The sequence below is a fragment of the Gracilinanus agilis genome, chromosome 1 (genome assembly GCF_016433145.1).
Source record: "Gracilinanus agilis isolate LMUSP501 chromosome 1, AgileGrace, whole genome shotgun sequence".
NCBI classification, from domain to species: Eukaryota; Metazoa; Chordata; class Mammalia; order Didelphimorphia; family Didelphidae; genus Gracilinanus; species Gracilinanus agilis.
This window is the reverse complement of record NC_058130.1, coordinates 781,922,466-781,950,215: the sequence shown is the minus strand read 5'-3', so window position 1 is coordinate 781,950,215 and position 27,750 is coordinate 781,922,466. Positions and strand designations below refer to the sequence as shown.

Sequence of the window (27,750 nt, the reverse complement as noted above, 5' to 3'; positions counted from 1 at the left end):
CCAGAGAATCGAACTTGTCATCCACATGAGCAGCAATGATAAGTCATGGAGAAATTGTAATTCACAGTGTTGGACAAAGCATCTGAGCCACTGAGAGCTCAGATCCCCTGAAGGGTTGGTAGCATTTTATATTAAGAAAATAAACTCAGATGAAAAAATCTAGAAAACAGGGAGGAACAATGCAATTGGTTGAAGATGAATCAAGGCAGAAACAGACTTGAGCTTGTCAATATAGTATACTATGGACCACCTGGACAGAAGGAAGAAATGGATGAGAGATCTTGAGGAAACTGATCACATGAGGGGAGGCACGAGAGATGTGAGAATGGACTTCAATCTCTCACACACACATATATATATGTATATATATATATATACACATACATGCATATATATTTATACATATTCATCACCTGGAGATTTCTTTGTTAGAAGCAGAGCAGCTAATCTATCCTTTGCCTACCTGAATATGTCATCATTTAAAAGGTGATGGAAGCAAAGAGGGGAAGTGCTCTTCTGGGCACTAAAGTAGAAATGATGAAAACTTGGGGGGGGATGATAATTAACTCCATTTTAGAATTGGTGATAGAGAAGGAGAGGCATGGCCAGGCAAATGCCCCAGATAACAGAAGAGTTTCAAGGGATAGATTATAGGTAGGAGGACACCATGGCCTAAAATTCTAAAGGGAAAGTGAGCCCAGGAATGAAGAGAAATTCTCAAAAATGAAATTGTTCAATTATGAGGAAGAAAAAGGAGGGGAACAGTGTCCAAGAAGCCAAAATGAGGCTACACAGGGAACCCATGAGCAAACTGAGATTTGAAATAGGCTTGATTAGAAAATGGAAGCAAGAGTGGATAACGATGCACGAATTCAAAAAGGCTGGTCCAGTCTTGCCAGAGTGGTATCAAAATTATCTGAATTTTCCGAACTCTATAGTTTAGAATGAGTTGAAGTTTGTAAAAGATTCTAAGAACCAAAAATGGGGGGAATTAAAAAAAAAAGCCACGTTAGGGGAAATTCAAGGCACAAACCTATATTTTGGGAATGATGGGAAAAGAAGTATTATTCAATTCTTTTGTTTGCTTCTGATTTCTTTGCCTCGAAAGGACAATATAAATGGCTAATGGGAGTTGAAAAGCAAAATAAATAGGAAAGTAATAAGAGAGTGCATGCCTAGTTAGAGGCAGCTAGGTGGTGCAATAGATAGAGCACTGGCCTAGGATGCAGAAAGACCCGAGTTCAAATATGACTTCTGACACTTTCCAGCTCTGTGACCCTGGCCAAAATTCACTTAACCTCTGCTGCTTTTTGCTCTTCATCATGGGGTGAATAATGGCACCTCCCTCCCTGGGATCTTGTGAGGACCAAATAAGAGAATATTTAGCACAGTGTTGGGTACATAGTAGGGACTTAGGAAATGCTTATTCCTCATCCCCAATGACTCTGGATGAATTCAAGTGATCTACACACCAAAGTGGCAGAAGTGACTGCTGAGTCTTTCTCCATTATCTCAGAAAGAGTGCAAAGGGGGAAGCTAGTTGGCTCAGTGGAATGAGAGCTAGGCCTGGAGATGGGAGGTCCTGGGTTCAAATCTGGTCTCAGACCTAACTGTGTGACCGTAGGCAAGTCACTTAACCCTCATTGCCTAGCTCTTATCATTCTTATCATTCTTCTGCCTTGAAACCAATACATAGCATTGATTCCAAGATGGAAAGTAAGGGTTAAAAAAAAAGTGTGGAGAATGCACTTGGGAAGGATGGACCCATGTCTCAGTTCTTTAAAAAGAGATATGAGCAAAACCTGCAATCCAGAGAGTCTGATTCCTGGAGAAATTCTAATTATGTAGAAAAAGAAGAGGAAAGTACTGAAGCAGGGTTCATCTCAGCTCATCTCATTTCCTTTGGAGAGGGTTACCAAAATGGCAGATCAACGGAATACTAGAACAATTGGCTTGCCTGAGTTTTAGAAGATCATTTGACTAAGTCTCTCATGTTATTCCTTTTTTCTTTTTTAAACCCTTACCTTCCATCTTAGCATCAGTTCTAAGAAAAAAAGAGCAGCAATTAGGGTTAAATAACTTGCCCAGGGTCACATAGCCAGGAAGTATCTGAGGCCAAATTTGAATCCAGGTCCTTCTGACTCGAGGCTTGATGCTATATCCGTTGTGCTATGTCGCTTCCCCTCATGTTATTTTTGTAGAGAAACAAAGGCTAGAAAAGAATACAGATTGAGGCGTCTGGATGACCAGACTTCAAAGAATCATCTCAGGGATCCATCCATCCTCGGCTCTGACTCGTAGACATTTGCATCAAGTGACTTCATTAAAGCAAAGATGGTTTTCTCATCCAATTTTTCAGGTGATACAAAGCTAGGAGGGAGAGCTAACAGGCTGGGTGACAGAATTGGCAGCTCCAAAGAGCTCAGCAGCCTGGAATGTTGGGCTGAATCTACTAAGATGAAATTTAATAACGGTATACAAAGTCTTATATGCGGATTGAGAAAAATCTACCTCACAAGTACAAGAAGGCGGAGGCACAGTCAATAGTTTGAAAAAAAAAAAAAGCCAGCAGTGTTATCTCCACTGATAAGGCAGCCAAGGAAGCCAGTATGATCTCAGGTGGATTCAGAAGAGGGAGAATGTCTAGGACCAAGAAGGCCCAACCACACCTGGAATGCCCAGTTCTAGAGAACATCTTTGAGGAAGGCCAATGGGAAGCTGGAAAGAGAAAATGATTGGCCCATCTGTACATTTGTTCAAACAACATCGCTTTCTCCTTAGTCAAGTCCAACTTCCCCTTAAAATAATTTCTCAAAAAGACAGACCCACAGAGCATGCCAACCTCCTTGTTTTTTCTTGTTTGTCTCCCTAAACTGGTGACCTTTTCCTCTCTCGTCAGGCTTCACAGATTGCCTGAAGACAGCCGCGGCTCCAGTGATGGAGGAAGGATGGATGGAACAATTTTACCACTAAGTGATGGTGGTGTCATGGCTGACATCGAGAGGAGGGATGAATATCCTGCCAGCTATGGAAACTCTTGCGGCCAAGAAACTGGAATGAGCAATAAGCCTGGGCCTTCTGATTTATCCCTTTATTTTCTGCATCATAGCTATCTTCAATGTGACAGATGCAGCAATAAAACAAAAAAGGAGGAAAAAAAAAACACCCAACTGGGTTATATACAACCCGTTGCTCATTGTATGATTCTTCCCTGGTTATTTATTTAGACAAAAATGTACACATGATAGCAGTGATTCCCTTCAACCAAATGCCAGCGAGATAAGAGCAGAACTTTTTTTGACAAGGCCCTGATTTCCATTCTAGGTAGTAGGGCATTCTGCCACGCAGGTGAGATTGATCAAAAGCCGTACAAAATCTAAAGCTGGATGCCTGGATTCTGTGTTTTAGGACCCTTCCGAGGCTCCAAGACTCTGCACATTGCCTAGATTTTCTGCATTGGAACCCTAGTAGGCTTTAAGGGTTCTAGATTCTGTACAAAGTGACCCCCCTCAATTCTGGTTAAGGGCTCTAGATTTGTGTATTAGATCCAAGGCTTAGGAGTTGGAGTTGTATTTGAACCCAGAGGCTGGAGGGTCGTGAGTGGGAGGTGACCGTGGCGGTCAGAGGTCAGTAAAAACGGTCACTGGAGGCTCCTGCAGTGACACCGCCAGGCTCCTAACCTTCTAAGGGATGCTTCCTCTTGTCACAAACCAATTCTCCTGTCCAGAAGAAGCAACAGTGAGCCAGTATTCAGGATTACTTCCTGAGACATGTCGGTTGATGAGCATTAATTGAGCCCTAACAAAGGCCAGAGCCGGCCCCACAAGGAAAAGCAGAAATAGTCTCGGCCCTGAAGGAGCTGCTGTCAGGACGCACCTCTGCAGGTAGTTGGCCACCAGCAGCTCCCAAGCAGAAGGAAGATCATCTTAGAGGAAGGGAGGCAGGGGCAGCTGAAGCGGGGTGAGGGTGGGGGGCTCAGAAAGGCCTCCTGTGGAAGGTCCAGCTGGAGCTGCGTCTTGAAGGAAACCTGGGAAACCAAGGGGAGGAGGTGGACAGGACAGAGCAAGCCAACCCTGGAGACAGTACAAAGGCTTGGTGCAGAAAGATGGATGTGAGAAACAGCAAGGAGGCCATTGTAGGCTGACCATAGGGTGCCTAGAGGGGAGTAAACTAGTATAAAAGCATTGGGAGATAGAAAAGGGTCAGTCTGAAGAATTTAGATGCCAAACAGAGGTATTAGATCCTGGAAGTAATAGGGAGCCAATAGCAGTGATTCTCAAAGTGGGCGCCACCGCCCCCTGGTGGGTGCTGCAGCGATCCAGGAAGGTGGTGACGGCCACACTTTTTTTGTATTACATTCTATTCTGAGTTCAATAAATAGTTTCATAATTTCCAGGGGCACTAAGTAATCTTTTTTCTGGAAAGGGGGCGGGAGGCCAAAAAAGTTTAGGAACCCCTGCATTAGAGCCTCCTGAGGAGGGGGCAATGGGGTCAGCCCTGCGCATGAGGACAATCACTCTGGCTCCTGAATGGAGGGTGGACTGGAGCAGGGAGAGCCTGGAGGTGGGCAGCCTGGCAGCAGCTATTGCCATAGTCCAGGCCTGAGGTGGTGAGGGGGCAGCCGTGTGAGAGAAGAGAAGGGGATGACGGGATGCTGCGAAGATAAAACCAACAAGATTTGGTAACAGATTCAGTGAATGAAAGGAAGGACAGGCATCCTTTCCACTTCCTGCTCTAGGAAACCCAAGTAAAATTTTCTGGGCCTCCCTCCAGACCAAAGAAGAAGTTTGAATCTCTTCTTTTTCTTTATGGAGTATTTACAATACTTCATTGCAAAGTCTAGGGTAAGTATTAGGTCATAGACTATGAAACAAATAAGAAATATGAAATAAATATGGAATTTTAAAAAGAAGCAAAATAGATATTATATAATGCTAGACCTCTAGGCTATGCATTTGAGTTTCTAAACTTTTTCTGTAGTGTCTGCTGGCCTTCACGTATGGTCTGAGGCTTCTGCAAAACTCCCCCCAAGTTCCCTTTTAATTTCTTATGCCGAGCCCGATATATCAGAACCACAATGGGGAAAAGTCACGATTTGGAAGAGATGTTTGTATTTCAGAATGACACTAAGGTTATAGGCTTGGGCCAATGGGATGGGAGGACAGGGAGGCCCTCAATAGTGACAGAGAAATTCGGAAGAGAAATGAATTTATGGAATAAGACTTAAATTTGGGCCCCACCGTGGGAGGCTCTGAATGCCGGAGTCCAGCATTCAGACTCTTCTGGAGGCAGTGGGGAGCCGTGGTCAGGGGGTGTAGAAAGATGACTCAGGCAGAAAAGCTGGGAATGGAGACTGAAGGCAGAGAAGCAGAAATCATCCAGGCAAGAGAGATGAGGGCCTACGCAAGGCTGAGTGCTGGGGGAGTTAAGGGCACACAGGAATGACAGTGAAAAGACTGAACTGACAGGCCTTGGCTGTGTGTGGGGATGCTGACTGTGTGTGCCAGAGAGAAGCCAAAGAGAACTCCAGGGAGATGAGCTTGGGGCCACCAGAGCACAGGGGCACTATTGGCGGTAATGGGGAAGGGACGGTGGGTCAGGTTTGGGGGGAAGAGCAGGAGTTTGGCTCTGGCTATGTGGCCGTGAAGTGCCAGTGAGCCCGACGGAGGGTGATTCAGGGGGCAGCTGGACCTGGGGAGGCCAGGGCTGGAGACAGAGGTGCGTGAGGCCCAGATAGAACAAGCAGGAAGATCCAGGGTGCTCAGGCACCGTGCTAGGCAAGGGCATCTACATTTATCGGAGATAAATCAGGGAAAAGCTGGCTCGAGAGCAGAAGAATTCTCTCCGTCAAACTCCCTTGGCTCTTCTCATGACTTCCATGACAAAACTAAAGATGAATTCTTTCGACAAAAAGCCTGGAGAGTCAGATGGGGACCGACGGGTAGGAGGGAAGGAAGGAACGGAATCGGGCGAAGTGGAATCCCAAATAGAGACACTGAAGAAGGAGCCAATGTCTCCCCCATCACGTGGTCTTCCTCTTCCTCTTCCTCTCATTTCCATGCAGCAGAGTCCCCGAATCCCCCTCTGAACAGGCCTAGGAGGCCAGCAGGGCCACGTGCCCTGGACAAGGAATGCCTCCGGCAACCTCACCAAGAAGCGACTTCTGAGCCCTAGTGAGGACTCGCTGCCTCCCCAACAGCCCATTCTCCCGGGAGATCCATCGGGTTGCTCGGAACAGCAGTGCCCTCTTTCCCCTTTCTAATATCTGAAGGTGGTGATTGGGGTCTTCCTAGGCTTCTCTTCATTAGGAGGAGCCTCCATTTCTTTCCAGGAAGCCCCTGAATGGCATGGTGGGCAGTCTCCTCCATGTCCCAGCTGGATGGACACCATAACAGCAATGCTCTTCCTGGAGTGAACCTGTGATGTTCTAGGTGAGGTCTGGCCAGGGCAGGATGGTGGGGCTAGACATAGTCCTTGTTCATGCAGCCTGGGCTTCCTTCAGCTTGTTGCCTGGTGTCTGAAACCCTGGGGATTCACAGGGAGCCTGTGGTCCACTGAAAGCCTCGGATCGTCTTCATGGGATGATGGGCTTCTGGCCATGCCTCCCAACAATGCTGAAGTGTCTAACACAGCTATGCAGTGGGATTCTTTTTCTTTTTTTTTAAACCCTTAACTTCTGTGTATTGGCTCCTTGGTGGAAGAGTGGTAAGGGTGGGCCATGGGGGTCAAGTGACTTGCCCAGGGTCACACAGCTGGGAAGTGTCTGAGGCCGGATTTGAATCTGGGACCTCCTGTCTCTAGGCCTGACTCTCCATCCACTGAGCTACCCAGCTGCCCCCTATGCAGTGGGATTCTAAGAGGGAGTGCTACGGTGGCAGCCCACAGGTAGCATGTACTTTCATGACCCCTAAGACTAGACGTCTCCCAAGTTCCCTGCAGAGCTCAATTCACACCCCAATTGCTAGACGAGGCCGGCCCTGCGCCCTGGCCCCCTCCCCAGTGCCTTGGATGTTCTGGCTGTGTATTTTGCTTCTACGTCTCCAGCATTTATGGTGACTCAGTCGCCAACAGAACGCAAGCTTTCAGCAGACGTTCATTTTGGTCTTTATGTTCCCCCTGGCAGGCACGGTGCCAGGCACAGAGTGCTTAAAGATGCTTGTTGGGCGACTGAGGCCCAAATTTGCTCCATGATGGAGGCGAGGAGCTCTTTTTTGGAGGCCCACCAAGACCACTGGAAAACCAGAAGCAGCTCCCTTTGGCTGCGTGTTTGTTGGAGAATCCGGACATTCCCCTGGCCCAGGGATCGGTCTGTGATCGGCTCACCACCTACACTACGTAACGGAGAGCAGATTTTGCCCGGCCGTGCTCTGGCTAGTTATGGGAGAAGCGGAAGAAGGGAGAGAAATGAGGAGACGTGCAGAGAGACGGGGGTGAAGGAGGGCACGAGAACCGGGGATGGGAAGCCGTGCGAGCTGCCCGCTGAGCGAGGCGCCGAGGCACCCACGTGTGGGCCACGGTGGAAGGGCCAGCCAGGGGCTCTCGCTGCCCATGTTGAGGAAATGGAAGGGGCCTTGAGGGCCGACTGGTCTCATGCTGACCCGCTGACCTGTGGCCGGCCGCTTGTATCGGGACAGCTCAGGAAAGGGCCCCCAGCACCTCTACAGCACACTTGCTCACTGGAGCTCCGCGGGGCGAAGCAGAACAAGGCCAATCCCTCCCCTCCGTGGCAGCGTCTTCTCTCCCATGGAGGGCCTTTAACGAGGCCTCACGCGGGGAGGGGAAACTCCGAAAAGAAAAGCGGTCATGTAGTGCCCACTGTGGGCCAGCCGCTGGGCCGAGCACTTCACAGACATGGCCTCATCTCATCCTTAGGGCAGCCCTGCTGGCTAGTTGCTCCTGTCATCTCTGTTTTACAGAGGGGGAAGTGGAGGCAGACGGAGGTCTTGCCCCGCGCCCTGCAGCTAGAAGGTCTCTGAGCCTGGATTTGAACGCAGCTCTTCCCGCTTCTCTGAGCTCTAGCACGCTGGGCTCTCTGCTCGAAGACCGCTCCTGTTCTGACATTCAAGGATCTCCTTCAGCTCCCACATTCTGTGACGTTGCAGTAAGTGTGGAAAAGCAGAGGCCGAAGGCAGAGACAGAGGAGCGTGGAGTGGTGCCCGGCCCTGAGCGGGGGGAGCCCGGGAGGGCGGGAGGAGGGGGCACCTCACTGCAGATGCCCAACTGTCAGGCGAGGCTGCCCTGGCCCGGCACTCGTGTCGGCAACACGCTCCTCATCCTCTGGCCCACGGCGCCGGGCTGTCCATGGCTCAATGAATCCCGACCCGCGTCCTTCTTGGGAGGCGGCCGGAGCAGCTCCAGGCCTTCACCTGGTCAGGGATCACAACACGGAAGGAGGACTCCAAGCCAGAGGAGAGGGGCCTGCAGGGGCCTGAGCCCGGTGGCCAGTGGTGAAAGCGATTCTGGCAGGGGTTGCTGACAAGATGAGGAGGAGTCTGCAGGCCCGGGTGACTGGGTGAACGGCAGGGCCACAGGCTGGAGCACCCAGAGGGAAGACAGCAAAGGGAGCCTGCGCGAGGCTGCCATGCGGGTGACCCTTCCTGTGGCAGCTGCCCATCTGGAGAGAGAGAGCCTGGGGAATCCTGAGCAGGGAGCGGCAGCAGAAACCTGGGGGGGAATTGGATTGTCCAGAACAGGCTCACGGGGAGATCAAGGCGAGAGGCAGGATGCGATGGCCAGGGTTTCGGCCCCTTCCCCTGGGGAGGCTTCACAAGCCCTGAGTCACCTGTTACTGGCCAGAGACCTGGGGCAGCCTGTCTGCCAGATGCTTCTACCAGGGTGTGGAGAGCTGGGGGCATGGCGGACCCCAGAGCTGGGTGAACCCCCTGGAAGAGGGCCTGGTCCTCCCTGGGCCGCTCCCAGCACCCGTGCTGGTCCCCCTAGCACACCGCTGTCCATCTGAAGGGAAGGGAAGGGAAGAGAGAATCTAAGAGGAGGCAGTGATGGAGAGCCCAGGAAGTGCTCCCCGGAGGCCAGTAGGGAGGGGACGTGCCTCGGGCTGCTGCATCTGGGGATGAGGGGGGAAGAGAGGCTGGCAGGAAGAAGTCCAGGCGTGGGGGCCTGACAAGGAGGCTACGGGGGAGAGTCAGGGAGGAGTCCACAATAGCGCTGGGAGTAGAGAGGCTGCCAAGCAACACTGAGGGGTCCCCCTGAAGAGGGGGATAAGCTGGAGAGCAGAGAACCACCAAACTTTAGAGGGGACAGACTCACTGGGGAGCACCTGGTGTTCTTCCCCTGCTGTTCTGCACATGGGGGAATTGGGTCTTCTCAGCGACCACCCTCGTTGGAGGCCTCTCCTAGCCTGCAGCCTTTCCCTGCTCCAGACCACCTTCTCCTCACCTGCCCAATGTTTCAGATGGTCTCTGCTCCACCCCACAAGCTGCCACAGCCATGGCTTCATCCAGGATCAAGAGAAAACCCTGTTGGACATTCGAGGCCCACCTAAGCTTGGCCCCTTCCCACCTTCTTCCCTCCTCTCCACACAGTCCACCACTGGGCTCCAGGACCTTGCTTCCTCCCTTTCACCGGCTGTCCCTCCTCCTCCTCCTCCTCCTCCTTTAGGGCTTCCTTTAAGACTCCGCCTGGTCCCGCTGCTGTGGGTCCCTTTGTTCGAGCATGATCTGCCATTTTCCCTGCACACAACCTGTGCGTACGTCCACGCTGTTCCTTGTTTGCTCGCTGCCTCCTGGCCAATCTGATCCGGTGAATACCGGCGAATCACCTCCTGGGTGCCAGGCACGGCTCCTCTCTGGAGACGCGCTTGGGAAAGAGAAAGCGAGTCCCTGGCCTGGAGGAGCTTCCAGTCTAACGGGGAGAGGCTCGTCCACAGCAGGGATCGGCCTCCCTGGCCCTTAACCCGGCGCCAGGCTCCTGGGAAACTCTGTTGAACTGAACCGAAGCGGAGGGGGAACAACGGAAAACAAGCCCAGCCCCCGGAGACCAGGCTGGCTTCCTGCGGATGTCATGGGCCGTGGAGAGCCCATGTTCCCGCACATGAGAGCGTCTGCCATTCTGAAAAGTTCAGACAAGACCCCGAGCTAGATGGGAGCCGGCCTCTGTGCTGGTACGGCCCGTGCCTGCTTCGGGCCCAATCCTAACCGAAGTGCTCACATTATTTAATTACTGCTCTCTGTGCCAAGTGGTTGATTCATCACAATAGGAGAGACAGACAGAAGACACTAGAGGTCATTAGTTCTCTTTACAGTTCAAATCTTTTTGCTCGTAATGAAATATATCCCTCCTTTCAAGCCTCCCTGGCCTCAGATGTTATTTAGCATTCTTTGAAACAGCCGGCTTGTCTCACCCTTACTTTCCATCTCGGTAGCAACTGTAAACCGGAAGGGCAGGGCTAGGCAACTGAGGGTGAGTGACTTACCCAGGTCACACAGTTAGGAAGTGTCTGAGGCTGAATTTGAACTCGGGTCTTCTAGACTCCAGCCCTGATGTTCACCACTGAGCCACCTAGCTGCTCTGGAAAGAGTCAACTTTCTTTTGGACAGATTTTTTGATTATTACATAAAACACTTCCATATTGGTCACTGGCGTAAGAGTTCACTCATGTAAGACCCAAACTGGAATAATAAATAAAACTGGAAATCCACTGATGTGAAAGCTGGTCTGCCTTGATCTGCATCCCTCTGACTCCAACAGCTCCTTCCGGAGTCCATTTTTAACATTAAGGTAAATAGCCTGGGAGGCAGGCCACATTCTTGTGTACCGCTTCTCTCTCAATAGCAGAGGAGAAAAACATCTAAAATTGGCTGGAGGGGGCGGGCAGCTGGGTAGCTCAGTGGATGGAGAGTCAGGCCTAGAGATGGGAGGTCCTGGGTTCAAATTCGGCCTCAGACACTTCCCAGCTGTGTGACCCTGGGCAAGTCACTTGACCCCCCATTGCCTACCCTTACCACTCTTCTGCCTTGGAGCTAATACACAGTATTGACTCCAAGATGGAAGGTGAGGGTTAAAAAAAAATTAAAATTGATTGGAGGGGAGGGGATTCAAGGATCTGCAGAGAACCTGTCGGAGCCTCAGATCCTTCATCTGTAAAATGGGGCTAAAAAGAACACCTCTCTGCAATTTGGGCTCCTATTTATCATCCTGATCATCAGAGAAATTCCGATTTCCAAGGGGGAACCCAGCAGCTCAGTCGCTGCCTTTTTCTCTCACAAGGATCACTGGGCCAAAGAAGAACACCGACGACCATATTCTCCCCAAATGTTCTCGCCTTTCCAAATGCCTCAGAGAAGGCTGTCCTGAGGAACACAATCTGCTCCTGACCCCTTCCGTGTGGCCGAGGATGCCGGCATCTTCAACGGAGCCAGAGAAGTCTGGAAGGAATGCGTAAGGCCTTGGAGATGAACCGGAGCTGGGGTGCAGACATAACAAGGAATCCGAGGCGCGTCGAGGCATCTAGGCGCAAACAGCCGAGGAGGACTGGGGACGTGAGGCCGGAGCTAAGGGGGGAGACGAGGAAGGGCTTTGGGCAGAGATCTCCGAGACAAAAATGGAATCCACTGGAGATGATGAGATCATCGAGGAAGGACAGGAAAGGGCCCAAGACAGAGCCCCAGCAAGAGAGACTGAGAAGGAAGAGTTGCATGGGAGGGGGAAGCACAAGGGAGCTGTGCCCAAAGCTCAGGAAGGAGAGGGGGCGATCGCCAGTGTTAAAACCTGAACAAAGAACGATTTCAATGCGCTCCAATTTCCCCTGGGTGTATTCTACATAATTCTCTGAATGATGTCACTCCATTGGACTCCGAGTTCCACTAGAGCAGAGACAGCTCCCCCGACCCCTCTTTCCTTGGGCCTCCAGGGTCTGCAAGAGAGCAGGTTCTTTTTTTAAATTATTAAAAAAAAATTTTTTTTTAACCCTTAACTTCTGTGTATTGGCTCCAAGGCAGAAGAGTGGTAAGGGTGGGCAATGGGGGTCAAGTGACTTGCCCAGGGTCACACAGCTGGGAAGTGTCTGAGGCCGGATTTGAACCCAGGACCTCCTGTCTCTAGGCCTGACTCTCCATCCACTGAGCTACCCAGCTGTCTCTCACACAAAGCTTTTTAAGGGTTTCTTCTCTTTCAGGGCCAAGTAGAGGCCAGAGACTCTGCTCACTCACTCATTCTGCTTAGCCGACCCTCGTTTCTTCTCCCCATCCCTGGCCTTCCCCAGGGTGCCTCAAGGAGAGGTTCAGAGAGTTGTATGGTGGGAGATCAGGCACTCTGCTAAATCCCTCCCGATTCCGAGGTGCTTTGAGTCTTCACATCCTGCCCAAAGGTAAACTTCGGCCTTCGGGTGAAACGATTCGAAATCCCATACTGATGGAACCTCAGTGAATGAGATCTTCTTGGCCAGGCCACAACTAGCAATTTTCTGTCCGCTGGGCAAGTACCATCAATGACTCCCGGGGTTCGTGAGCTGCCCCAGCCTGCCTTTGATGAATTATCCTGGCCAGCGAAGTGGCGCTAAGCTCTGGTTGCCCTGTTGCCAAAGGAGGACGAGGGCTCCCCGGAGGCCAAGTGCTGGTTGTCCCACGGTCCTTGCGTCCTACAATGAGTGAGTTCTCCAGAACTGTGCATGCCAGCACACAGAAGACGGGCCACAAGAACGAAGCCGTAACCCTTCCTTTTCCTTTTCCGAAGCGCCTCATCCACGGGCTTGTTGTCATTCTCCTCGAGACGCAGCGGATCCCCAGGTGGCTGGTAGGGCTGCTGCCCCTCAGCTATGACCACTGGGATAAGAGCTACAAAGTGATTTCAGGTCTTGTCCGCTCTATCCACTGTGGGTCCGCAGCCCCGACCCTCCTTTGATCTGGGCCCGTCCTCATTTGGTTTCTTTGATGGATCATTTTACCTCCTCGGATAGTTCCCTATTCACGAGAGACTCCAAACTGAAGCATCCTTCATCTTCGCTTCGTTGGCTTCTCCCTGTTCACCTGACCTGGTGACCACCGTAAAGAGACTTCAAGTCCTCCTTTCTTCACTTGCCAAGGAAGAGTTATAGCAAGTCCTTCGATGGCGTGGTGCGCGCTCCGCACGGATCCTCTCCCTTTCATCCCCCTCATTGAGTGGCCGGGTTTCCTCTTGTAAGTTTGCAATCAGCAGCAGGCCTGCCATCTCCCGTCCTGCCTCCTGAGGTCCGTAACTCCCAGGGGCCCCTCCGCCAAAGCCAGCCGCCACTTTGGTGCTCTAATTAGGCCTGTCTTCAAAGGCTCGGCGCTAAGTCACTGCCGTTCCCTAGAGGTTGACTGCTTCCCCTCATCACCTCTTCTAATGGAGGACGCCAGGTTTTATCAAGGAAACTCAGAGCCGTGGCGTGTCCACACTGGAAAGACCATTGGAGACGTTACAGGGTACATGACGGTGATGCGGCCAAGGGCGAGTGACTGGGCCACTCGTCTGGAGCAGCTAGTCAATGGGAGAGGTCAGATGGGAGCCTTCTCCTCCTCCACCTTGGTCAAGTGCTTCCAGTTCCTCCCATTCTCTCCCTGCTGAGTCCTCACCGAGCTCCATGGGATGGCCCAGGATTAGGAGCCCCATTACATGTTCTGTCTCAGATTCTTCTCAGCTGGGGGGCCCTGGGCAAGGCCCTTGATGTCTCTGTCAGAGAGGAGGGCCCTCTTACAGTTCTAGACCCACGACCCAGAGATTCTTGGGCATCCTCTCCCGAGTTGTAGCTGTGCTGTCATTGGCTTCGGTGGGGGGAGCCACGGTCACTGCAACCCCAGATTCCTCAGGCCCCGAGAAACGCACAGCACTCTAAGGACTTTGCTACAATCACCGTCTCCTCAGCATTCTTTATGTCCCCCCACGTTTTTATACCGGTCTGGACAACCGAGTCTTCCCTGTAGGCGGCCAAGAGCTTGGAAAGAAAGCTGGCCTTCGGGGTGGATGAAGACTATAGTATGGAAGTCGGAGCCCCATTGGGACTCTCCATTTCCTTCCCCATGAAATGTGGAGGAGAATCTCTGTACCACTTCCTGTTCAAGCCAGCTTGAGGGGGGATTTGGAGAGTCAGGCCCGACGAGAACTTCAGATCATCTGACCAAGCAACCCCGAAACGCTGAGTAGTCTTGGGGACTCTGCCAGGCCCTGGGGATACAAGGACACAGAGGAAGCGATCGGGGCCTTCGAGGAGCTTCCATTCAATTGGGGAAGACCCGGACACATAGAAAGAAGCTGAGGACGCAGATCGGTTGTGAAGGGCCCTGATGGCCACACAGAAGACCTTACATTTGATCCTGGAGGAGACGGGAAGCTGCTGGGGTTTCCTGAGTGGGAGGGAGGGGAACACGGGCAGGCTTGCACTCCGAGGCTACACTCTGGCAGCTGTGTGAAAGACAGATGGGACAGGAGGCTACTTGAGGCAGGAAGAGGAATTGGGAGAAGAGAACGGTGAAGAATGAAGTATGACTTTTCTGATTGCAAACGTGGATGCCTGGGAGGACGGTGGGGCTCTCGATAGAAAGAGGGACAGAAGGAGCATTTATTAAGCACCTACTGTGTGCTTGGGCTTCTCCTGCAGCCCCAGAAGAGCTCTGCCCTCTACTGCCTGCAGAGAAAGGTCCAGGGGCTGCTTCCACTCCGGCCTCAGGAGGAGAGTCCAGGGGCCTGAGGTCTGGTAGTGATTTCCTTCTTGTTGCTAGACCCTGGAGAGGGGAGCAGAGCAGGGCAGGAGTGCAAGATCACTGGGGAAGGTAGAAATCACCACCACAGACTTGGGAAAGTCAAAGTCTGCCGCTGCTGTTCCCCGATTGTCCATGGCCACGGCATGGGGAGCCGAGCAAAGCAGCCCTTTGTTTCTCGAGGCCCGCCTAGGCAGGATCTCCAAGGCCAGGCTGCTATTTCCCCTTCAGCCTGATGTCCGGACAGTCTGGGTGACTTTGGTCCAGACTTCACGGAGGGCCTGTGTTCTACAGAGTCCTCTGTTTACTCCTCTGTTAGGCTGTAAGCTGCATGAGGGCCAGGACCAGGACCGCCAGGCTCTGTCGACACGGACCTGGCCTCCTGCCGGGTCACCACAGAGCCAATCTCTCGCTCTGCTGGCTCTCACTCATGAGAAGTAGATTTGAGAGCTTGGAGCCAGTGGCCTCCCGGAGAGCAGGGGCTGGGGCTTTGTCTTTCTGGTATCCCCAGTGCTTAGCAGTATTTAGCCCTACTATGAGCCCAGTGCATGGCAGGTGTTTGATAAATGCTACAGTGAGTCCCAGAAATACCCTCCATGTTCTGGGGGCAGCTGGGTAGCTCAGTGGATTGAGAGCAAGGCCCAGAGACGGGGGGGGGGGTCCTGGGTTCCAATCTGGCCTCAGACATTTCCCAGCTGTGTGACCCTGGGCAAGTCACTTGACCCCCATTGCCCTGCCTTTACCATTCTTCTGCCTTGGAGCCAATATACAGTATTGACTCCAAGACGGAAGGTGAGGGTTTAAAAAAAAATACCCTCCAAAAAAAAAACACCCTCCACGTTCTTCGGAAGAGGCCACGTGAACAGCTGCTTCAGCCAGAGGAAGTTTGGGGGATTTACTTGTGCTGACTCAATGCTTCTTCTTTAGTCCTATGGCTCCTCTGGCGCCCCAGAAATCAATGGCGGTGAAGCAGTAATAGAAGAGATGAGAGAAAAGCTCTTGGGGATGCTAACTGGAAAAGAAGGCTGACTTTGAGGCGCAAACAGAAAAACTAAAGTCTGTTTCCAAAGGAGAACTGGAATGGGCCAGATCGGGGCAAGGTGGGGTGGAGGGAAGAGAAGGGGACAAGCTGGAGCAGGCCCAGGAGGGGAGAAGAGCATGTTCTGGGCCTGCAGAGCGGCGTCTGACGAGCCGTCCTTGGGCCGTGGGGCCCTGGAGCAGCCTGGGGAAGTTTGGTGGGTGTTCAGTTTCTTCAGGCATAGCTGATGCTTTGTGACCCCGTTTAGAGTTTTCTTGGCAAAGATACTCGAGTGATTTGCCATTTTCTTCTCCAGCTCATTTGACAGATGAAGAAACCAAGGCAAGTAGGGTTAAGTGACATGCCCAGGGTCACACAGCTAGTAAGTGTCTGAGGCCTGATTTGAACTCAGGGATGCCCAATATCACCCAGCTGCCCAAGGGGAAATTTGCAAAGAGGCAAATTTAGGTTTCATGTGAGGAAAATTTGAGCTTTTCTGCGGTGGAATGGCCAGTCTTAGAAGGCAATGAATTCCTTGACCCCGTAGGGAGCCCAGCCACGGGCGTGAGGCCTGAGGGGGATCGTGTGTAAGGGATTCCTAGTCAAGTGAGCTGTCCCTTGGTTTGCAGAGATGGTGGGTTTTCTACTTCTGCTTGGCCCAAGTGCCCCTCCTGGGATATTTTGTCTGACTAGGGAAAGCAGGAAGAGCGTGGGCCTCTAGGGTAGAGGCAGATCATGGCCCTGTACCCATTTCCCAGCCCACTCCCACCTCCTTTCTCCAATTTCCCCCCTTTCCATTTCTGAGCCTGCCCATCGGACAAACTTACTTTAAATCTGCAGCTATTAAGTTAAATCCATTATAAAGGTGTCCTTCTGAGGAGATCTTCTTCAAGTAGGAGAAGCTATCTACCTCGGTAGTTAAGAAGTGGGTTACGAGCTCACCTAAAGGGAAAGGAAGAAAAAAATGAACCAGGAGGACAAGTAAGGCACCCCTGCCCTCCCCAATTGCCTGGATGAAGCAGAGGGAGCTGGGAAACAGGGAATACTCAGAGCTGGAAAAGACCTCGGAAGCTCGTGGAGTTCAGCCGCCCCATTGATCTCAGATATGGAAGCTGGCAGCCAAGGGGTTTCCTGGGGTTGTTTCCCAGGAACAGAACAACCATCTGAGCCATAGCCAAGGGAGTTACTTATCCTCATTGAGTTCTTGATACTTCCCAAAGCGCTCCCTCCTCGGATTCTCCCAGTAACCCTGGCAGATTGGCAGGGGAGGGACGATCATACCCATTTGGTAGATGAGGACACAGGTGGGCTGGGCTGACCTGTCAGGGTCATCCAGTGACCAGGTTACAGAGTCTCACTTGGGAATGCCCAGAGCAGTCGGCCACACTCGGCCTAATGCTCCTAGTGAGAGAGAAGTAGATTTCCTAGAAGAACAGCAGCCACCCAAGAATCTCGGGCCTTAAGCTAGTGAGAGGAGTGGCGCAGCTACAATGCTCATAAGGATTCCTGAGGGAGCAAAGGCTTTGTGAGAGGAGCTGGTGTAGACACCAGGACATGGTCAGGAGGCTGGGTTGTGAGGCCTGGCAAGAAGCCTCCTCTTCCTCCTGCTGTTCCTCACGGCTTGGAGATCAGGCACAGGATGGGAGTGGCTGCCTGCCTGGCCATTCCAGATGGCATCTTAGAGAAGGAAAGGGTCCGGGGCATGAAGAGGGCAGGTGGGGAAACCTGGCACTCCACGGTGAAGTGGAATAAATGTATCCCTGAAGGGTGAGTGGAGTGAGAGTTGGGTGAGTAATGGGGCACAGGCTACAGGGCGGGGGAGCAGTCAGCTCTAGTCTCTCCTCCCCTTGAAGTATCATTCTCAGAGCCTGTGAGTGATACAGCTGGCCTTGGTCTAGACTCTAGACAATGGCTTCTGCTGTTTCTGAGCTTCCACCCATACCGTATAACCATGTAGGAAGTGAGTAGCAGTGGAGTCGTCAGATCGGATCCATTCTAGCATTGTTTTGCTGGTGGACAGAGAGCTGAGCCTTTAGTCAGGAAGACCTGAGTTCAGATCCAGTTTCAGGCATTTACTAGCTGTGTGACCTTGGGCCAGTCATTTCAATTCACTGTCTGCCTCAGTTTGCTCATCTGTAAAAGGAGAGGGGCTGGATTTGGTGACTTCCAAGGTGTTTTCTGGCTCTAAATCTGTGTTTACATAAGCCTATATCCCTGAGCTTGCTTCCCAGGTCCCTGTCCTTGGGGCAGGGTGCTGCCAGTGGCATGGCACTTCATTTATTTATTCATTAATACCCTTAACTTCTGGCTTAGTGTTGAATCTAAGTCAGTAGAGTGGCAAGGGCTAGGCAACTGGGGTTAAGTGACTTGCCCAGGGTCACACAACTAAGAAGCATCTAAGAATGGTTTTGAACTTGAGTTTTCCTGACTTCAGGCCCAGTTCTCTATCCTTTGCACTACCTTGCTGCCTCTTGATATAGTACTTTTATAATATGGACTGATAGAAGATGGAAAAGAGAGTTTTTAAAAAAATTCTTACCTTCTGTCTTACTATCAATTCTAAGGTAGAAGAGTAGTAAAGGCTGGGCAATGGGGTTGAGTGACTTGCCCAGGGTCATACAGCTAAGAAATATTTGAGGTCAGATTTGAGCCCAGGACCTCCTGTCTCTGGAGCTGTTTCTCTATCCACTGAGCTACCTAGTTGTCCCTGAGAGTTCATTTTTTAAAAAGAAATCAAAGCAGTATATGATTCAGTAGAAAATGTGTTGGACTTGAGTTCAAGAGAGGATGTGGTTCCCACCTTCACTGACAACCATGGGCCTCGGTTTCCCCATCTGGAAATGAGGCTGTAACAACACCTATAGGATGTGCTCATGTGGAACAATGACATGCAAAGTGTTTAGTAAACCTGAGAAAAGTATTTGAGCACCAGCTATTACTAGAAGCATTTTTTTAAACAATATGCACTGCTGCTCCCCAGAGACCTTCCCATGTCCCACCTCTTCCTTTGGCATCTTTATCAAGCTTTGGTTGCATGTAATTTGTCAGGGCTGCCAGTTTTCCTTTCTTACTGATTCCAAGCCACGACCCTCCTTCTTTCCCTTCTTCCATATCGAGACCTGTGTCAGATGATAAAAGGAGGAACAACGTTAGCTCTGAGAGTGTGCCGCCAAGAGGGCTCCCCCGGCCGTGGCTGCAGAGCTCTCCATGGCTTGAAGCCCCTCGACCCCATTGATTGTTCTTCTGCACTTTGGACACAACACGATCAAGCCTGGGAATCAGAAAGCCGGGGTCCAGCCCTAACGCTCCCAACAGCCTGCTGCGTTAATATGTGGAAGCACCAGCAAGAAGGGAGGCAACTCCCCCCTCCCCCCAATCGGAGCCACGGTTTTTCCCCACTGGAAAGTATCCAGCGACAGATTTAACATTTGAAGAATAACTTGTGAATGTTCACCTCCTGAAAATGGACTGAAAAACGGAAACATAAAACACAATCTATGTTTACATATCTGTTTGCCCCATGATGCCTTCTATGGTGCACAGAGAGGAGAGAGGGGCTGAGATACCCGGAAATAAAATAAAAAAAAAGAAAGAAAGTAGGGGGATCCTTTCTGTATGGCAACTCTCCCCATCGAGGTTTTGGAATATCACGGATCGGTAGAGGAAATTAAATGGAGATTTGGGGGAAGCTTTGCAGAAGCTGCAGATGACCTGGGAAGGCCAGTAGATGACACAGAAAAAAACTGAGAAACTCAGAAATGCCTAAAATATATGTAGAGTATTGAGGAATATCGACATATTTCATTGTTTTGTTTTAAACCCTTATCTTCCAGCCCAGAATCAATACTACCCACCAAGCTACCTCTCTGCCCTCTCATGGGTGCCCAGGGTCACCCAGCTAGGAAGTGTGTGAGGCCAGATTTGAACCCAGGACTTCCTGTCTCCTCAGGCCTGGCTCTCAATCCACTGAGCCACCTAGCTTTCAAGAGTATAACATAAGCAGCTGGAGGGGACTGTCTCTTTCTCTCTTTTTTTTTTTAAACCCTCACCTTCCCTCTTGGAGTCAATACTGTGTATTGGCTCCAAGGCAGAAGAGTGGTAAAGGGTGGGCAATGGGAGTCAAGTGACTTGCCCAGGGTCACACAGCTGGGAAGTGTCTGAGGTCAGATTTGAACTTAGGACCTCAATCCACTGAGCTAACCAGCTGCCCCTGAGGGGACTGCCTCTTGCCCATTTACTTGCCAGCCTTCTCAGCATGGTGATTTTTGCTGCAGGCTAGCTGGGCCTACCACAGGAATCCAGCCCTCTTTCCCCTGTAACTCCAGTGATAAGAAATGCCTGCAGGATCTCCCCGAGTGAAGAATTCTTCAGAGGTTTGGCAGTGGCTGACATCCTGGAGGCGCTTTATTGCATGAAGAGATGTTGGGAGGCTGGCCTGGGAAAGATGACTTCCTGAGAGGCTCCCGCAGGACCAGAAATGGCTACCTGTGGGGTCTACAGCTTAGCAGAATGAGCTGATGGCCCGGCTGACCAGACACAAACCAGACACAAATCCCTGGTGTTCTGGGCTGGTCCTGCACTGAGTGATGCACCTGGATGAGTGAGTGAACTCGTGAATGGATGGATGGAGTTCTAGGTCCTGGAGACAATATGATGAGGAATAAGGAGCCCTAAAGGGGAGCCTCCCCTACGGACACAGGTACTAGAGGGGGGCCAGGAGGCAGAGCTCTGAAGGGGTCAGAAAGGAGCTCAGAAGCAAGGGAGCCATATTTCCATTTGCTTCTTAGATCAGACTGACTAGGATTGGCATTCTAGGTTAAAATGGGAGTCGGTGGCAAGAAGAACCTGGAGGTACTGAGGTTTGCTAAGCAGTCACCTTGGCAGTAAGGCAGTACTGCTGTGGAGGGCTGATGGATGGAAAGAAAAGCCTCCTCAGATACAAAGGGACTCCTGAGTGCTGTACCTCCTGGGTGGGCTCAAGTCAAATTCTGGTCATCTTTCCTTGCCAAAACCCACCCCTTCTCCCGACTCCCTTGTTTTCTTTTTTAGAAATACATTTTTATCAATAGTTGCTGCTTTTACATTACTGAATTTCACTCAAGCCTTCTGCTTTGCTCATCCCAGAGAGCAACGCTTCATAAATAACAAAGGATTCAAAAAGGAAAAAGAAAAAAATCCAGCAAAACCCATCAAATTGTCTTCTACCACCTGCAACAACCCAAAACCGTGGGCTCTCCCTCCGACTTCTGCAAAGGCCCAGGCTTTTCATAACAGGCAGTGGGGATCATCTCATGGGGAGTGTTGTCCTTTGATATGGCTGCTGCCACTGTGTATATCCCTTTCCTGGCTTTCCTGGCCTCCTTTTACATCAGTTCACTGGTTCTCTGTATTGTTCCTTCCTTCCTTCCTTCCTTCCTTCCTTCCTTCTTTCCTTCCTTCCTTCCTTCCTTCCTTCCTTCCTCTCTGTCTCTCTGTCTTTGTCTCTCTGTCTCTGTCTCTCTGTCTCTCTCTCTCTCTCAAACATAGTGAAGTGACTTGCCCAAGGTCACACTTAGGAAGTGTCTGAGGCTGGATTTGAACTCATGAAGATGAATCTTCCTGATTGCAAACCCAGAGCTTTATCTACTGCAGCACCACCTAGCAGCCTCTCATTACATTGGAGGGATGCATGTTTCAAAATAGGGTCTGTTAAAGAGCTGAGGTGGGCAGAGTTCAGCAGCATCAATGTGATGGATGCCATTTCTGCCCTTGTTGCTCTGACATCCAGACAGACTCCTGGTCTAGCACCCATTCCAGAAGTTAATAGCAGGCTATAATCATTTTCTGGATAATGATGACAGAATTCTTGACTTGACCTTGTGTTTCTGACTCGTCTGGGCCTCTGGAGGAAGAGCCAAAAGGTGAAGGCCACCACCTGCCAGGGTCTGGCGCCTGCCCATCTGCAGACAGTAACCCTAAGGTTTCGGACCACAGCCGAAGCTGACCAGACATTAACCTGTGGTTGTGTGCTCTCTGGAGTGGAGGAGAGAGAGCTCCATCCCATTGGATGAGAAAAAGTTGCACTGGCGAGCCAGAAAAGCTCCTGTTCATCTCTCTAGCTTCAAATGAAAAAAAAAAAAAAAAGAATTTTAACCCCGGCCCCTCCTCTGCCACATCAAAGATGGATTTCGTGTTGTGCCACCTTGCTATGGGCACCGGCTGATTAAAATTCAGATTTGCCTCATCAAAGGGCCACCTGATTTGGGAGCTTCAGAAGCAGGAGAGGCCACTCGGCCTGCATCTGGCAGGGGTTCAGAGAGATAGTCGGGACCTCAGAAATGAAGGGAGCTGAGGGGAGCCTCTCTTCACGGGGCTTCTTGCCAAGGGTAAGAACAGAGAGTCGTGACAAAAAGCCACTACTGCAGCCCCGGTTCTGGGTTCAATCCTGGTTTTCTCTTCTTGACAGTTTTTCTTCATGGGAGAAAAGGGCTGGCTGGGTAAGACTCAAGCCTGTCTTTAAACGGGCACCCCAAGTCCTCCTGATGTGATGGGAACACACCACACTGGGGGAGATGGAGGACCATCTGGGCCAGTCTTCCATGGCTGACAGTGATAGAAAGGGATGGCTAATGGGAGGAGCAGCTTCCTTTCCATGTGCTCTGTCCAAGCCCAGATTGTACTCCAGGCTTACCATCCATAATGCTGTCTGCATTCCAGCTGGGTGGCTCAGTAGATTTAGAGTCAGGCCCAGAGACAGGAGGTCCTGGGTTCAAATCTGGTCTCAGACACTTCCTAGCTGGGTGACCCTGGGCAAGTCACTTCACCCCCATTGCCGAGCTCTTACTGCTCTTCTGCCTTAGAACCACTATATAGTATTGATTCTAAGATGAAGGTGAGGGTTTTTGTAAACAAATAAATAAACTGGAGGCAGATTCAGATTCAGGCTCTTTCTTTTCTAAAAGTCCTTCCCTTCCATCTTAGAATCAACTGGTTCCAAGGTAGGGGAGCAGGAAGGGCTAGGCATTGGGGGTTAAGGGACTTGTCCAGGGTCACACAGGAAGTATCTAAAGTCAAATTTGAACCTAGGTCCTCCTGACTCCAGGGCTGGCTCTCAATCCAGTGAAATACCCAGCTGCTCCCCATATTTGGATTTTCCACTGGCACCACCACCACATTTACTGTTTGCTTCTGTTTGCCGATAACATCACCTTCTATGTTGTATGGAGGATTTGAATTTGAGGCCAGAGTTGTGCCAGACGTCCAAACTAGGATTCTAGGACTTATCAAATGAGAAGACGGATACGGAAGTGCTTTGGATTCTGCAAAGACTACGCTAGAAGCCGGGAGCATTCCCCCTAGTTTATTTTACTCCAGATCTCTTCCTTAACACCTAAGTAGCCCTGAGCTCTTGACATTGGTGCTGGCCAGCTCTGGGCAGCCCCACTGAGCTCGAGAGAGATATGTGTAATTGTTTAGTTCCTGGGAGGATTGGTCCTCACCACTGCGTGGCATCCAATTTTTTTTTCAATGACATCAGAAGTTCTGAACCTGTTTTGTGCTCTGGATCCATTGTGCAGGTGGGCTGGGGAAGCCCAAGACCCCTTCCCAGAATCATGCTTCTAACTGTGTACGATAATCCCCAGAGAGTGCGATGGAAACCAGTTAGGCTGATGGCGGCTCGTCAAAATAGTTTCTGAAATTTCTTTTTTCAATTACACGTAGAAATACTTTTTTTCCTTTTTCTTTTTTTTAAATCCTTAACTTCTGTGCATTGTCTCATAGGTGGAAGATTGGTAAGGGTGGGCAATGGGGGTCAAGTGACTTGCCCAGGGTCACACAGCTGGAAAGTGTCTGAGGCCAGATTTGAACCTAGGACCTCCTGTCTCTAGGTCTGACTCTCAATCCACTGAGCTACCCAGCTGCCCCCTAGAAATACTTTTTAGCAATTGTTTTTGGACATTTCAGGATTCTGATTTTCTCCGTCTCTCCTTCCTCCCCTCCCCAAGAGGGCAAACAGTCGGATCTAGGTTATATCAGTGCTGTCATGGAATACATGTTTCCATATTGCTCGTGCTGTGGCAGAAGACACATGTCGGCACATCTGCCATGGAAATTCCAGGAAGGAGACAGAGTGGAAGACGGCATGCTTTGATCGGCACTCAGCTCCTCCTTGGTTTGTCATCACGGATCCCTTGTGGATATCTTGGGAACTTGCTTTGCGGATAACGCTTTAGTCTTTCACGGTGGATCATTGTATAAACAATACAAAAAAGTACGAGTTCCGGGCTCTCGGGTTGAGAAGCCACGGGGTAGGCTGGAAAAGGTTAGCCCAGCGGTGCCCAAACTTCTTTGGCCCCCTTTCCAGAAAAAATATTCCTCAGTGCCCTGGAAATTAATTTTTAAAAATTTAATAGCAATGAATAGGAAAGATAAATGCGCCTGTGGCCATCACTGCCTCCCTGGATCACTGCAGCACCCACCAGGGGGCGATGACGCCCACTTTGGGAATCACTGGGTTAGACTATGCTGGAAGGATCTCTCAGGATCCTTTTACCTCCAGGATTCTGGGATTCAAGCACACATATTAAGCACTTCCTAGAGTCAAGGTGCCCAGAAGGGACAGAGAGACAAACTTACATAAAGGCTAAAGTTTATATGGCACTCGACAGCAATGGTTTCATCTCCTTAGGCAACAGTGGGTTGTGTTATTATTCTTCCATTTGACAGATGAAGAAACTGAGGCTATGGGGCTTGGCCAGGGCACACAGCTGGGAAGCGTCTGAGGGAGGACTTCCTGACTCGAAAGTCCAGGCCTCCAGCCACGATGCTCACTGCCCAAGAGCAAAGCAAAAGGAAAGAAGAGCTAACATTCGAACATGCACGGAGGAACAAATATTATTTTGGGCTTGTATTTCTGATGTCATTGGTAGAGGGAACTTCCCGTGAGGGAATGCCTCATGCCAATGCACAGTGGCAGCCGCTGTCCTTCAAAGGGGCCTTCGGGAGTCGCCTTGGGCCAGAGAGGTCACTCGATTCTCCTGGGGTCACACAGCCTGTAGTCCAGGGCTTCCTGGCTACTCCCATGAGCACTGATTTCGGGGATACCAAATACATCCAAGCAGCAGACAAAGCGGAGGCGTGAGGAGTTGGGGAGATCAAGGAAGGTTTCCCAGGAGAGGAGGCGGCCAAGAAGCTGAGCTGGAGATGCTCAGGAGGTGGGCTTAGTGAGCAGACACACGCTGATGAATACTGGAGCTGACTGGCCCCAGACCCACAGATTTCAGAACCGTCTGTATACACGTGATGAGTGGATTCATGAGAGAGAATGAGATCATCATGGAGAGTACAGAGCCTCCGGAGTAAAGAGAACTTGAGGGATAAGAGGAAGAGGAAGCTCTTGAGTTAAACCCAAAGTTAGGAGGTCAAGAAGGCTTGGTAGGAGCAGCAGGAGGAGAGAAGTGGCGGAGACTAGAGGAGAAAGGCCTGATGGGGCCTGCGTGGCCCAGAGGCTGTGTCAAAGCTGCAGCAGGGACTTCGGGCATAAGGGCTGGGCCACCGTCTGGCTGGGGGTCATCATCTCCCTGCAGGCGGCCCCCTTTCCTCCCTCTCCTGGCACAGTTGAATCCCATCTCAAAGAACTCACCGCAGGGGCAGCTGGGTAGCTCAGTGGATTGAGAGTCAGGCCTAGAGATGGGAGGTCCCAGGTTCAAATCTGACTTCAGATACTTCCCAGCTGTGTGACCCTGGGCAAGTCATTTGACCCCCATTGCCTAGCCGTGTAACAAATAAAAGATATTAGGGCTTAAAAACATTCAAAGAACTTACCGCTAAGGATCTCATTGTTGCTGCCCCAAAAGTCGGCCAGTTTGGACGGTCTGTGGTAGAATTCATCTCTGTTTGCTGCTAGGATGAGTCTGAAAAAAAATAGACAAAGAAAAATGGAAAGAGCCTTCGAGGCGGTCATTCACACACAAACATTTGCTCTTCCCAAGTCATAGCCGTGTGGGAAAGTGGCTGATTCCTGGAATGTGTGTCTTTTAGGATCAAAAGATGAGGCGGCCGACTGGTTCAGCCTCTCATTTTACTGGGGAGGGCAAGGAGGGAAGGGAGAGGGCATTTATTAGGCTCTGGGCCAGGCACTGAGCTAAGCATTTTCTAAACCTTAGGTCAGCTGGTCTTCACAACACCTCGGGGAGGCAGGTGCTACTCTGATCCCCTGCGTAGCTGAGGAAACTGAGGCAGATAGAGAAGTGACTCGTCCAGGGTCATAGAACGGGGCTTTGTAGCGCCACCCAAAGACCACAGTTTGGAAGGGCCAGGGAAGAGCTTTCATACTCAGGTCCAGCACCATGGCACCATCTGGTGGCTACAGTTGGAAAGTGTCAGAGATGGTGGCCAAACCCAAGTGTCCAGACTCCAGACCCAGCACTCTGCTCATCAGGCCACATGAACATGTTACAGGCGCACGCACGCACAGCTTTCCCCCATTGCTTTATCATAAGCTGGAGTCATTCTGCCAGAGCAGTCAAGAAAGCCTTCGCCTGCATGGAGGATGAGGACACTGGGGTGCCCATGGACCTCTAGAGAAATGGCTGCAGGGGGATGAGCTGAGAGACAGCATGGCAGCCAGGGAAGGAGCAACATGGCGACAAACCACAGGAGCAACATGGCGGCGAACCACAGGAGCAACATGGCGGCGAACCACAGGAGCAACATGGTGGCGAACTACAGGAGCAACATGGAGGCGAACTAAAGGAGCCACATGGTTGCAGGTCCCAGGAGCTGTGAGGGCTGTTGGAAGAGGGATCCTCAACGGAAGAGGCCAATTTTCACAGCGATATTCTATGTCAGATGGCATTGTTACAGCTACTGACTGAGTTCAAAGGGCAGAGAATACAAGATTCCACTCTGCTTATTTTTTTGCTGGTTGTACAAAAAAGATTTGATTTGGAAGAATGAAATGCCACCCTCAAGACTCTCCCCAAAGAAGGCATTTCCCATTCATAGGTTGATATTACATAGGATTCGTTGATTATATAGGATTCATTCATTGTAACAGAGATTACTTTGTCTGATAACCCTCTGACAATTGTGACAAAGTTAGGCATAAAACAGGAAGATGAGCTCATCAAAGGCATTTGCTAGGGACAGCTAGGTAGCATAGTAGATAGAGCACTGAGCTTAGAGACTGGAAGTCCTGGGTTCAAATCTGGCCTCAGACATTTCCTAGCTATGTGACCTTGGGCAAGTCACTTAAGCCCCATTTTCTCACCCTCACTGCTTTTCCGTCTTAGAATCAATTCTAAGACAGAAGGTAAGGGTAAAAAAAAAAAAAGATATATGTTACTGTTGCAGAGGAGGATTGGTACTAGGAACAAATGGAGAGATTCCTGACAGTTGCTGTTTTCAGATTATATGGTGCTGATGGCATCTAGCCTCAGGATACTATAAATCCTCCTAAGTGAAATCTGAGATCCTTCAAAAGTGTTCAATTTGCCCATCCACAGAGGGAAAGCCCTGTGCACAAAAGATACCTTTGACCTTAATGGAGAGGTGGCCAGACAAGCCAGAGAGCTGACACAACCTGACTAGGCACTTGGAGACAGAACACAAGGCATGGACCAGGCGGATGGCATGTGGGAAATTGCTAGGAACTAGGCTCAGCTTCTTGACATTGATATCCTTCTAATGGTGCATCTGGCTGGAAGTCACAGAACACTTATGATCTCCACAGATTTCAAGGAACAGGTCCCCCAAAATGCCAGGGAGAGGGGCATGGCAGGCACGAGCAGGCCGAGGCCTCAAGGCAGAAGATGGAATCTAACAGGTCTATTCAGAAGGGAACCGTAGTAGGCCCTTCTGCCCAGAGGATGGAGGACATGATGGGGAACAACATGTCATCAATCAGCCTAGAAAGACACAGGCTTGAGCCAGACTGGGAGAGTGTGAAAATGCCCGAGGAATCTGCATTTTGTTATAGAGGGAATGGGAAGCCGCCGAAGCTTCTTGGTTAGAGGACTGGCACCGGATCTTTAGGAATATCAGTTTGGTAGCAATGTGGAGTCACTGCCAGGTAGCCCA

General features: G+C 50.7%; 1 protein-coding gene across 2 annotated transcripts in view; it reads right to left on the bottom strand.

Moving 5' to 3' along the window:
- The window catches only part of TANGO2 (transport and golgi organization 2 homolog), a 163,990-nt gene that overhangs the window by 32,628 nt on the left and 103,612 nt on the right, over positions 1-27,750 (bottom strand). For both annotated transcript variants that reach the window (XM_044674570.1, XM_044674562.1), the window contains exons 3-5: positions 25,495-25,583; positions 18,690-18,809; positions 16,518-16,632 (exon numbers count right to left, since the gene is read on the bottom strand). In XM_044674570.1, coding sequence (XP_044530505.1) covers positions 16,518-16,632; positions 18,690-18,809; positions 25,495-25,583 — 324 coding nt within the window. The remainder of the gene's footprint in view (positions 1-16,517; positions 16,633-18,689; positions 18,810-25,494; positions 25,584-27,750) is intronic.